This window comes from Etheostoma cragini, chromosome 1, assembly GCF_013103735.1.
Source record: "Etheostoma cragini isolate CJK2018 chromosome 1, CSU_Ecrag_1.0, whole genome shotgun sequence".
In the NCBI taxonomy this organism is placed as follows: Eukaryota; Metazoa; Chordata; class Actinopteri; order Perciformes; family Percidae; genus Etheostoma; species Etheostoma cragini.
Genome location: NC_048407.1, coordinates 15,915,000 through 15,928,072, shown reverse-complemented (window position 1 = coordinate 15,928,072; position 13,073 = coordinate 15,915,000). Strand labels below are relative to the sequence as shown.

At 40.2% G+C, this 13,073-nt stretch overlaps 1 protein-coding gene across 3 annotated transcripts in view; it reads left to right on the top strand.

Annotated features, from left to right (window-relative positions):
* Window positions 1–58: 58 nt before the first annotated feature.
* LOC117950641 (ephrin type-A receptor 6-like) overlaps window positions 59–13,073 on the top strand; it is a 55,327-nt gene continuing 42,312 nt past the window's right edge. For all 3 annotated transcript variants that reach the window (XM_034881935.1, XM_034881926.1, XM_034881961.1), the window contains exons 1-2: window positions 59–602; window positions 9,713–9,777. In XM_034881935.1, the coding sequence (XP_034737826.1) occupies window positions 524–602; window positions 9,713–9,777 (144 nt within the window). In that variant the 5' untranslated portion in view covers window positions 59–523. The remainder of the gene's footprint in view (window positions 603–9,712; window positions 9,778–13,073) is intronic.

Genomic DNA, 13,073 nt, shown 5'->3' with positions numbered 1-13,073 from the left:
AGAGAGAGAGAGAGAGAGAGAGAGAGAGAGAGAGAGAGAGACGCAGTGATACAGACACTGTGAGGGATGCACTGGCTGAAAGTGAGGCAGGAAGTCCGGGATTTTCCCATTTCTCTCCATCATTCCTTTGTTTTGGAATAAAAACATGAAATGGCAAACAGACTGACTTTACCACACTCATCGGGGAAGTTCGCTTTTGGGATAGTCTCTCTATTCGGACCTGTCAGCGTTTAAGGTTTCCAAACAACTAATCCTCCGTTTATTTAGTTATGTTTTAACTTGCTACAGCTCAATCGGTCAGTTATTTTAGTGCGCAATGGCTGGCCGTTTACATCGCATATCTGCCCGTCTCCACATGGAAGGTTTCGGGATGGATGCAAAATAAATGAATGAATAAAAACTCTGGATAGGTGGAAGATTTCTGAGCGTCGTTCATGAAAGCTCCTTACCTTTTCATTTTGAGGATCTATTTAGGAGTCTGTGCAGCGTTTTAGTTCAGAGCGCACTTGTGTCTGACTCAACGATGTGCTCCGGAGGGAAATACGGTGTGTTTTTGTTCTTGCTTAGAAGTATTCTGTCGGACCCGGGAACCGCAAACCAAGGTGAGTACAGACAGCATCTAAAAAACAAAAACATTGGTCAAGGATCTGACCATTTTAAAGTATTTCCCAACTGTATTGAGCCTCTGCTCGGCCCAATACGTGCAAAACACAAGGTAACTTAATGTTTTTGCAGTTAAATAATGTAAAGAATGGAACTCCTTCACTTCGAGGCTATGTGTATAATAATGGCACCACTAATGTGTTTGACTTCAGGTGTTTTGCTGTTTACCAATTTGTTGGTTGAACGAAGATATGTCTCTTGGTTTAAACAATAGATGACAGTGGGTCTATCTGGGATTTGTCCAACAACAACAACAACAACAACAGAAAACGCATTCAGACATGTATGCACAGCTTCTGAATTTAAGAACTTTAATTTCTTGGCTGAACCAAGAGATGTCAGTCATGGTTTCTTTAGATGTATCTCTATAGTCATTGATACTGTATATCTTACACAACACCACTTTAAAACATTAAACAGTAAAAAATAATTTTTTTGATACTTTTTCAACCTCTTTTAAAGTAGATTAGAAGGCTCTAAACTAAATCCGAACTGCGCATTTATACATGTGCACCTTCAAAATGCATGCAAGGTTAAACCAAAAGATGTCATTCTTGGTTTCAGTATTTATCTTGATGACTAAGACTGGGAATGGAATGGTCTATCTGTGCCCTTGAACATTCATTCTAGCAGTGGTTACCATGTTTTAATTACTTTTTTGAGACTGTCCCAAAATATACATGTATTTATAGCCTCAAATTTCATGCAAACATTTAAATTTGTTGCTTTAACCAATCAATCTTGGTTCTGGTAGAAAAACCAATTGTAATTTAAACATTGATACTGTGAAGTTTGCAAATCCCGAAATTATTATATTCATTTTATTTTTTAAATTTAAAATAAATACACATTGGAATACCCATTTAGAGCATCAAAATGCAACAAAAATGCATACCCATAGTTCTGTGATGCTGTTACAGACAGAATCTCCATCTGTCAAATTATGGAAGAAGCTCTGACATTAAACTTCACCTCCAAAATCTGAACAATGTTTCTGCATAGAAACCTTGCTACAGCGATAGAGACCTCAGAGTGTCACAATAAATGGCAGCTATACTGGTACTTTTGAGATGCCTATTTCTGTCTTCTATGATGAGTTCATACATTAATGGCTGTAAATGTAACGGATTTTGTACCATACAGGATTCATCGTTGACAATTTTTACACTTACTTCACTGTAGTATAATATTTCGAGTCAGTAGTTTTCCCTAAATGCATGAGAATAATTTTCCACTTTTCATGATTAATTTCCAGTCACATAGTCAGTGTGTGCAGTTGCATAGGTATGTGAAACACAGGACATAATAATTGTATCTCCCCTCAGTACTCATAAGTCACGTGGATATGGTTGCCACAATGTAATCTGTTCTTGACATCTTCCACTTTGCACATTTGCAGAGGTCAGTTCGGTATTCCTTGTTGAATGTTTAATGTTTAGGATACACATTTTCAGAGACGACAGAAGCCCTTTCACTAGCCAAATGTCAAAGTCTCTTTCACTTCATTTTTCAGTGTCTATGTGTGTGTTAGTGCATGTTAGTGCGTGTGTGTGTGTGTGTGTGTGTGTGTGTGCGCTCAGTTTTTCCCACCGGATGCATGTCTTCCTGTGGTAGTGACAGGTTACAATTGGAGGTGATGCACACAGGGGAAAACTTGAAAAAAAACAATTTTACAATGTTACGAGTTTAATGTATAATGAGAGCCCAGCTTATATATAATATAATAAACTAGACAGTACATACAAGCTATATGGATATGTATATATATGTCTATACATATCTATATAGATATATTTAGATATATATATAAGGTCTATGCTGTTACAGACAGTATATATATATATACTGTATATATATATATTAATATATATATATGTATATATACTGTATGTATATACAGTATAAAGTAGATAAATATACGAACTATATATATACTATATATATGTATAAAAAGCCAGGTGCAATTTATCTAAGTAAGTTTTCTAATGAATGTGAATCCCTTGTGTGTGTCCCCTCAGACTGAGAAAGTGAGATAGATTAGATGTTTTAATATTACAAGTTATTTATCTGTCATTTAGCTGTTTGTGGTCAATACAAAGTAATTTGGTATAAATTATGTCACAGATAATAGTAAATTCTTGACTGAAGTTATATGATGTCTTAAAATTGACCATTCGCCAAGCTCCCGCCTCCTGAAATGCACTGGCGCTATGCATCTGTCAAGCCTGTACACATATATAAAAGATTACAATAATGGTGGCAGATTTACCACAAAAAAAAACTCTTGTTCCTTTTTTTATCAACATTCTCCATTTCCGACATAGTCCTGTCACGACCAATTTCATTGGCTGACGATAGCTAAGTAGCTAGTTATTCTAACGTTGGCTCCATGAGTTATTTGAAAACACTTTCACAGGTTTCCAGCTGACTTGTTTCAAAAGGGGAATCCTGTAAAAGGGGTCTTAATGCATTGATTGTACTAAAAGCCCCAGGTCAGCATCCTCACCGGCTCACCATATAGAATACATGGAAATAAACAAGCAGCATTGTTCTTTTACTGAACTGTAACATTAGTTCTAGTATTTTACACAGTAGGTGATTTTGTTAGCAAAATGACCAACATGCATGCCCATGGTCTCCATCACCTAGTAGCAGAGAGTGCAGAGGCGAGAGTTTATGCAAGTTAGAATATGGCCCTGACCATGGTTCTAAAATACTAGTATCCTAAAGCAATATTTATGGTTCTGCATGGGCTCTACGCAGAGCTTACGCCGTAGCCTACGTAACTGGCCTGAGGTTTATAGGACTACTTGTGTGCTGGTGTCTGCATCAAACTACTGCTTCTGACCATGGTAAGAAAGCTGTACCAGGAAAAGTAGAGAGCATTTTTCTTCTCCTACCGTGCCCATCATCTTTGGAATGGCCTCCCACTACATCTATATTAAGAAGAATAAGCTCACTCAGTTTATTTATTTTTAAATCTACATTGAAAGCCCACCTCTAATCATTATACTGCAGTCAACAATAACACACCATCCTTTCAGTGTCCTTCACAAACAAGCCTTTTCACTTATTATATTGACTTATGTTGCTGGTTTTGTACTGTTTATTATTACTTAACTGTGCTGTGTGTTGATGAATCTATGACGCTGTCTGTGGTGTTAAAGGAGCTTCTGCAAGTTTGGTCTTAGATCTATGATATTCTCTACACCATATACTTAAGAGGTATTTAAAAAGAGTCGTCATTCCTGGGGACGCTGTACAAAACGGTGTACGGACGGTGAACAAAATAGGTCTGTCCCCCATAAAAGAAAATATAAATCGACTTCTGAATATAAGTATGATCGGAATTTTTTTTTACATCAAAGTGTTCTGTATCTTCTTAACATAAACTGTGGCAATGTTTAGCTTTGTTGTTTGTATTTTGAAACAATATGATTTCCCTTTGTAAAAGAAAAAAGAATAACCAATGTGTCTGGCCAAAGATTTTCTCTTTGGTTGGAGCTTAACTCCCTTGTCGTGTATGCTAACCTACGATTGGAAGATCATGGTGTGGGGGAGGGGTTTAGTGAACGGTCAAATGCGTATTTTGTCTGAAAGGTTTTCAGTTCACAAGCAATAAAATCCCCACATCTGAGAAGCCTTATCTGGCAAGTACTTCATATTTTCACTTGATGAGTGGCTCACACACAAATCAATTTCAACGGATCAATCAACGTATCACTCAATCGACTTAATACTTAAACATTGCTTTGTTATAAAGAAGAGGTTTGACATCTCTGTAACATTTTATTCCAACACAGCATTAGCATTCTGGCAGATGCTGCACTGTCTTCCTCTTTTAATACAAGGGTACAGCATCATCTGTGTCATGATCAGGGGAACTGCTGTCGACTTCTATTATCCTATCATTTAGAAAATAAAGATTCTTCCTCTCCCAGTGGCTTTTTTAAACCACATCCTGGAAACTGAAAAAAAAAAACAAGGGCCCATACAGAAATTCCTATCTCTCTGGGGGATCTCATCCAAGTGCTTGTCTACTTGACAATCCTCAGCCAAATACTTAAATAATTGAGTATTTTAAATTAGTATTATATAATAGCTTTTGAGTGGGAAGATATACATGTACATTTTCCTATGTCACCCACATACATGTGCCGCAGCTCAAAAAAGGCTGTGTACCTCGCAATGAAGAGATCTGTGTTATAAATGCACAGTGGGTAGGTGAGGTTTTTCATAATAGCTGGACACTGAAATAAGTCAATTGGTTGACACAAAACAAGATTTGTTGTATTTACTATGAGTAATGAGAATCATATATTGAACAAATCTAGCACAATAGGAAGGAAAATAATAACTGTCTTGTGATATCCATGTGATTGAAGATGAAATAGGAATAGTTTGATATTAATGGGAATACACAGATAATTTTTCTGATTGAGAGTCAGTTGGCAATTGTGGTAATAGATTAGGTAATTGATACCACACTCGTGTCTATGAGGTGGGAGATGTCTATATCCTTGACGTTCCACTTCAGGGATTGCTCTGGTGCCACAGGAAATTCCACCGGATGAATATGTTGTATTTTTTTTTCATGTTGGAATTTTAAACTCTGGTGAATTTATGAGGAATACTGTGATTGGTTTAAAGAAATGCCAATAGACCAGAGCACATTTTTGTCCCATCCAGGAACTCTGTGTAGACCAGCCAGACTCTCACCCGGAGCGCTGTGAAAGAAGGTCTGGCAAAGCAAAACCAGGAGAGGATTAACTAAACAGCTGGCCTGGTTCTCTCCAAAGTTTCTAAATCTGCTACCCAGCACCTTGTTAAAACCACTAAACACACAATACAACACTGAGCAACAGTGCTTTTATTAATGGGAGCCTCAATGCTGAAAACAACTGAATACATTGAGTTTAGCTTCAGCATTCAGTGTTTGGACAATATCAGCGCAAGTGTATCAATGAGATATCCCAAGACAAATTGTGGTAATTTACTGGTATAAAGAATATTTGTGCCCACCTTCTTTTCCAAAATGTGATAATTTCCTATGGTCCTAGGACAGTTGCTGATTATTATGTTTCCAGACACAATACCGAGACAAGAGTAATGTGATATGTCCTCCTGATAAATACCCGTCGGCATATGTGTGTGTGTGTGTGTGTGTGTGTGTTTGTGTGTGTGTGTGTGTGTGTGCATGCTTTCGGCGAGAAAATCTGTTTATCAAATTCAGTACTGCGGTCTTGGGTCATCTATTATTTCCGGGCTCCAAAGGCACGAATTTAATTATTTTATGACTACATTACTGTGTGTGTGTGTGTGTGTGTGTGTGTGTGTGTGTGTGTGTGTGTGTGTGTGTGTGTGTGTGTGTGTGTGACAGACAGTGAAGGGAGTTAGAAAAAAAAAAGTTTGCTGCTGTCAAACACGTAATGGACCATCGCTCATGATTACGAAAGATAGTTATTCTAATTTTGTCAAAAATCAATATCTCTCTGTCTCTTTGTCTGTCTTACAGTTGCTTTCCTTCCCTCCCGCTCTCTATGTCCTCCTTTTAAACAAAGGCTAGGCCAATTTTTTATAATACAGCCCTTAATTACCAGCAGAGGATCAAGGCTAAATGAAGTCTCTGTAAATACTGAAGTGGTTCATTTAGTTTCGCTAAAGTGTATCTTCTGTGGTTATCTGACTTTTTCTCAAAACAAAAGCCACCCCATTAAATTAGTCCAGATCTGCCATACACTGGAGTGACAGGTCGTTTGAAGATGTGACTCTTTGGTCTACAATGTCAACCCCTGAAGTGGGACGCACTTTATTGATAGAGATTGTAATTAACTGGCTGTGCGGAGACAAAGTAAATTGCACATTCATCATATCAAATTGGCTTAGGGGGCTCAGCAAGGGCCAGATAATGGCTCTCTTCATGCCTGAGCCGTGACCAGAGTGCAGACAGCTTGAGAATGTCACACTTCTATGTAAACAATGTAGTCACGGACATACGCACACACACATGAAGAAACAAAGTTGTTAAAGTGCTGACACAAAAACACTAGACAACACTAAACAACACCACCAAACACTAATGCTGAGATTAGATTACACTTTGAAGTGTTGACTGTGTCAGATTAGTTATTAGAGACATAAATTATTGGCACGACCTGGCCGAGAAACAGAAACAGCTCCTCTTTTCACCCTGTGTGTTGAGCTCTCTGTTTTAGCTACAGAGTGAGAAATCACACTTCTGTGCCATCTTTGTTGGGAGTTGCACATGCTCAGTAAGTACAACTAGCTTGTCAGTTGCAGAGTATGAGGGCGTGCCACGTTAGCAGTTAGGTGAGCATTATGACGTGTTACAAGGTGATGCACGTTCAAGCTGGACTACAACAGAGCTGTTTGGTGCAGTTTTTGTACATTGCTTTCTCTAGAAGATGGTAAGTGCCTTTGGGGCCCACAAGATGGTGGAGCGAGGATATTTTAATATGATACTGTTGTACTGTATTGTTGTCTTTAAGACACCCCTTCATCAAACTCTCTCTTTGAGAAATCACGGACAGAAAAAATGCCACCAAAAGCAGAGGTGAAGCAGAGTAGTTTCTATTTTTGTTGTACTGCATGTTGCCGCAGATCCTGTTTTCACCCTGTGTGTTTAGGTCTCTGTTTTAGATACAGAGTGAGACATCATACTTCTTCACTATCTTTGTTATCTAGGGTAAGATCACATGAGCTAGATAACTCTCTCTCCAACTTTGGTCAGTACAAGGCAGGGTTAGCTGGGAGACTTCTTCTAAACAAGGGCCACTTGTGGAATTGGATTCTTAATTAAAATTAATTCCTTATTCCTATAGTATCAGTGCATTTCAACTATGGTATGGTTACATATGGTTAAAATAAGATTGTGTTCATGGCAAATAAATAAAGTGTGGTCAGTCTGGCAACTAAAACACATACTGTAAGTTTAAGTTTAGGGAATGGCTGTGGTTGATTAAACAGCAAATCATAAAGCGTAACTCTCGCCAAAATGCAATCTATGGTCTTTTTGTGAATGTACCTGAGTCAAACTTTGGTTTAAAAGCATAATTACGATGGAAGCGCCACTTTTAAAATTCACCGTATTTTCGTTTTTCGGTCAAATGGCCTTTTGAATAGAAGTGCTAGTTCGCACCAACATCCAAATTTTTAACACTAACACTAAGAAGGCTCGACACAACATGACATTTTTCTCCAAGTACCATCAGAGGCTCTACACATGAACTCTAGCATTGAGAACATTGTTTGTGTACACAGAGTTTACTAAAAACAAAGGTTTTGAACACCTCACTTTAGCAGTTGGTTTTTCCTCTCGCTGCCATCTTGCCAGTCAGAAAGTCTCGCTTTCCGAATGCAAATGAACAGACTCCCAACCTGTTATCACTCCAAACTCGTAAAGTACAGATGTTTGGACATTGGCTGTCCGCTTGTTATGCAATGAAAAAGGCACCGTTTGGCGTGTGTGTAGAATGTACCCGGGGACAGCAGCATGTAGACGGGGTTAAGCGAGTAGTATGTAAGGGGGAAAATTCTGCGTAGGGAGGTTGGCCGGGGTGTTGGACGGTTCAAACACAGGACTTCCACCTAGAAGAGTAGGGTTAGTGTCCTGCGTGTGTCCTTAACCGTCCCGTTGTTGCAGCGTGTCAGGAAAGACACTTACTTCTTTAACCGGCCCATTATTCCTATGTGTCACAGCCCACCCACGACCTTTTTCTAAACCCAACCGTCCCGTTACCGCAAGTCACAGAAACGTAAGCCCACCCACAAGTTTTTCCTTAACCGAACAGCATCAAAAGGGACGCCAATAGTCCCAACTAAGCAAGTGTTTTATGACGCTAAAGGAGATGACCAAGTGTGTGTTATATGTCGCTAAAGGAGATTTTTAGTGGACGCTAAAGGAGATTTTTAGTGGACGCTAAAGGTGACCTTTAGCGGCAATAACAATGACAAAGGCACCTCTTCAAGCTTTTTATTATTAATATTATTATTTTATGTGAGGGGGGAGCGAGAATGTGTTGGTACTCCATAGGAGGAAATGTCATCTTATATGAGGCTCCTTTTTAACTACAAGGTAAATGTTGTTTTTCACTAACGTCAAAACAAGGTATTAACCGTGAATTTATATGGAACTAAGTTTTATCCATTCACAAAACCACCACAGGTTGCATTTTGGCAAGAGTCACGCTTTAATTGAAGGTATGTGATGAGAGGCAAATTTTAGTCTGCTGCATGAAAGACACAAAAGAGCAAACGCCCATCCATCGTCCAAACCTCCAGAGTGTTACTTATTGTTACGCTTCACATAGCCTAGGGCACACGACTTATTGCGTTGGCACTGATAATTTGAACTAGATATAAATTGTGAGGAATCATCCAAAATGGGCATAGTGTCTAGGGATACTGGGCTGTGGTATTAAGTGACAAAATTAGATAAATTAGCTAAGGAGGACTTTTAGTTAACTCCAAACAATGTGTTATTGCTAGTGAAGGGGTCCCTATTCAGAAAGGTTGGCTTATTTGTCTTAAATTTGTTTTAATTAAGTCACATTCAGTTTAGTTAAGTTTTGAAAGTTCTCAAAGTCCTTCCATCTTTCCCATTCATTCATCTTTACCTCATCTTTGATGTCATGTTGCACAGAAAACTCCTGACCTCTGAGAAAAGAGTACTTATGTTCTAGACTTCCAGATAGAGGGCGAATCTATGTTACTGTTGCTGTTTTCCTGCACTTTCCTAAGAGCCGTTATTTCATAGGTGGTTGATTCTGATAAGGGCTTTACAGCTCTGTCAGCTCCTCATTGACAGCTTGATAACTGTTGTGTGCTCTCCTCCCATTTTGTCGCCTCCATTTCTATTCTTTTTAAATTCTCTCTCTATTCCCCTGTCTGCCTTCTCCTGTCAGTCTTTGTGCTTATACTGTAGTTCTTTCACTCTTCCAACTTTTCTCCTCCATTTTTAAATGACTTTTTTTGCACCACTCACTCTTTCTCTCTCTCTTTCTCTCTCTCTGTGTCTCTCTCTTTCTAGTGGTTCTATTGGACACTGCGACAGTGCTAGGAGAACTAGATTGGAAGACCTATCCTGTCAATGGGGTGAGTAACATTAGCATTTCTTAAAATATGAGTATTCACTGTTAAAGTCACAGTGCACAGTTTCTGTCTCCTCCATGAGGAATTCTAAGTAATGACTACAACACTGTCAGCATGTCCACATGATACAAGCCTTCCTTGATCGCGCACCACCCCCATCCCTCCTCCACGCAGTTGCCAGTAGCCAAGGAGAGCACAGTGCATTCAAAAAACATAAAGGACTGTTCAGAAGAGGTAATTATCTGAACGTGAGTTTCTGTGCGCAAACGATCTTAACATAGCCATACTGAGAAATAAAGAGATAGTTGTATGGTGCTGATAGTCTTACCTTTGTGGCAACTCATTTGGCAATGGCTTGAATGTAACGGACATTCATTAATGTAAAAAAAAAAAAAAACATGCACTAAAGCTTTAAGCACTTGTTGTTTCTTTACAACCTTTTATTTCAAAAAACTGAATCCTTGAGACGGAGTAGTCTAAGTTGTAATTTTTACACACACGTTAGACAGACAGGACCTGGGTCATTAAAAATCATACAGCCAGCAGTTTAAATATTTTACATGCCAACTTCCTGACAGTATTCAGACCAATGTGTCATGCAGTAAGCATTGATTTGGTGATTTGCACAGGTCAAAAAATCCCTATATGTCAGGGTTAAAACTAAAACTAAATGTGATTGAAAAGGCAACAGTTAAGACATTCAAGTTACATATAACGGTTTCAACAGCATTTTAATGCTTTACTTCAACATTTGCTTCCCATTGAAATGATATTCAGGCAGCCAAGTCATGTAGAATGGATTATTATGTGATTGTAGAATATATCTACATGTTGGGCCTCTGCCACCACAAGCACAGGGGAGAGTGATTAGCAATGACACTAACTTCCCCGCTTACACTAAATTTAGCCCAGTTTTAACATAGACGTGCAGGTGTCTAGAAGAAAAATCTTGGTAACATCTAAGGAATAAAATGTGCTGTTGCTATACTTTAAACCAATACGAGAACTTAGATGCAAACAGAGCTGCCATTTCTGGAGGTCGCATTTTAAAATCCGGTTTACATGCTTGTCTTGTCCTTGTTACAGGAACCCAGATACATCATTATTTTACTTTCGAAAAACCGGAACGTGTGATCCTGCTTTCTCAAAGAGAAACAGGAGTACGATGGCATGTAAACACCCAATCCAGCTTCAGGATATCTGATGGCTGCCTGAGCCTGCTCGTCTTTAGCGAGAGTGACAGAGTAAACAAAGAGTACAATAATTAACAATATCACAGTGTACCTGTAAAGGCATGACACCACTGTAAGATTAGATACAGTGGATGTCATGTGTCACCCTTATTCTGTTTCTCTAGCAGTACAAAGTAAAATCCAGTGGACAGAGGTTGTTAAGATAAAACCAGTGGTTTCCAACCAACTGGCTTGTGACCCTGAAAATGTATATACTGTATATGTGCGTGAGTTGTTAACAGTTCCACCAAAGAGACATTCCCCCTCTACACTTCTCAGATGGTTTCATTTTAATAACTGTTTGAGGACAAAAGAGGTACGATGATTCAATATTGCTCAAAAAAAGAAAAGACCAGAGATAAGACTAAAAGGAATTTGTGTGGCAGAACATAGTTTTTTGCTTCTCTCCTACCCCAATAATCATCTAATCTCTATCTGAGCTGAGTGTATCCATAAATTAGCTCCGGCTCAACCAGCTACGACAGTAAAATGCTGCTTGCACAGGATTGCATCAGTTTTAAACATTTAATAATGTCATATAATGTATATTAATATATCATCCAATTCAATTCAATTCAATTCAATTTTATTTATGGCATCAATTCATGACAAAAATTATCTCAAGACACTCTACAGATAGTTTAGGTCTAGACCACAATCTGTAATTTACAAGGACCCAACAGTTCTAGTAGTTTCCTCCAAAGCAAGCAACAGTGCGACAGTAGCGAGGAAAAACTCCCTTTTAAGAAGAAACCTTTGGCAGACCCAAGCTCTTGGTAGGTGTTGTCTGACAGGCCGGTTGGGGTTGAAATGAAGAGTGGCAATAACAGTCACAATTAAAAAGATAATGGAACAATGACAAAAAAATGTAGTAAAATTTTAGTAGTTCATGACATAGGAGGGCACTGTGCAGCTTGACAAGGCACATCGGGACGTAGCAGGGCTCCGCAGAGCATAGCAGGATGTAACAGGGCATCGCAGAACGTGTAGCAGGCACACCTCCGGCGGAGCTTTTCGGACATCCCTGTGGAGGCTGGGGGCATTGAACCTGAGTGGACAATGTTCAAAGCTTCCATTGCTAAAGCTGCGGCGGCGAGCTGTGGTCTTAGGGTTTTAGGTGCCTCAAGGGGCGGTAACCCACGAACACCCTGGTGGACAATGGTGGTCAGGGAAGCCGTCCGACTGAAGAAGGAGTCTTTCCGGGATATGTTGTCTCGGAGGACTTCATAGGCAGTTGCAGGGTACCGACGGGCCCGAAGGGCTGCAGCCTCTGCCGTGACAGAGGCAAAGCAGCGGGTGTGGGAGAAGTTCGGAGAAGATATGGAGAAGGACTTTCGGTCGGCACCAAGGTGCTTCTCGAAAACCGTTCGCCACCTCAGGAGGGGGAAGCGAGGAATCATTCAAGCTGTATACAGTAAGGATGGGACCTTGCTGACCTCAACTGAGGAGGGTTCGGCCGATGGTCGAACCTCGGATTGAAGAGGAACAATGCGGATTCCGTCCTGGTCGTGGAACAACGGATCAGATCTTTATTCTCGCAAGGATCTTGGATGGGGCCCGGGAGTATGCCCAACCAGTCTACATGTGTTTTGTGGATCTGGAGAAGGCGTATGACCGGGTCCCCCGGGAGAGATTGTGGGAGGTGCTGCGGGAATATGGGGCGAGGGGGTCCCTTCTCAAGGCCATCCAATCTCTGTATGACCAAAGCGAGAGCTGTGTCCGGGTTCTCGGCAGTAAGTCGGATTCGTTCCAGGTGAGGGTTGGCCTCCGCCAGGGCTGCGCTTTGTCACCAATCCTGTTTGTAATATTTATGGACAGGATATCGAGGCGTAGTCGGGGCGGGGAGGGGTTGCAGTTTGGTGGGCTCGGGATCTAATCGCTGCTTTTTGCGGATGATGTGGTCCTGATGGCATCATCGGCCTGTGACCTTCAGCACTCACTGGATCGGTTCGCAGCCAAGTGTGAAGCGGCTAGGATGAGGATCAGCATCTCTAAATCTGAGGCCATGGTTCTCAGCAGGAAACCGATGGAGTGCTTTCTTCGGGTAGGGGGTGAGTCCTTACCCCA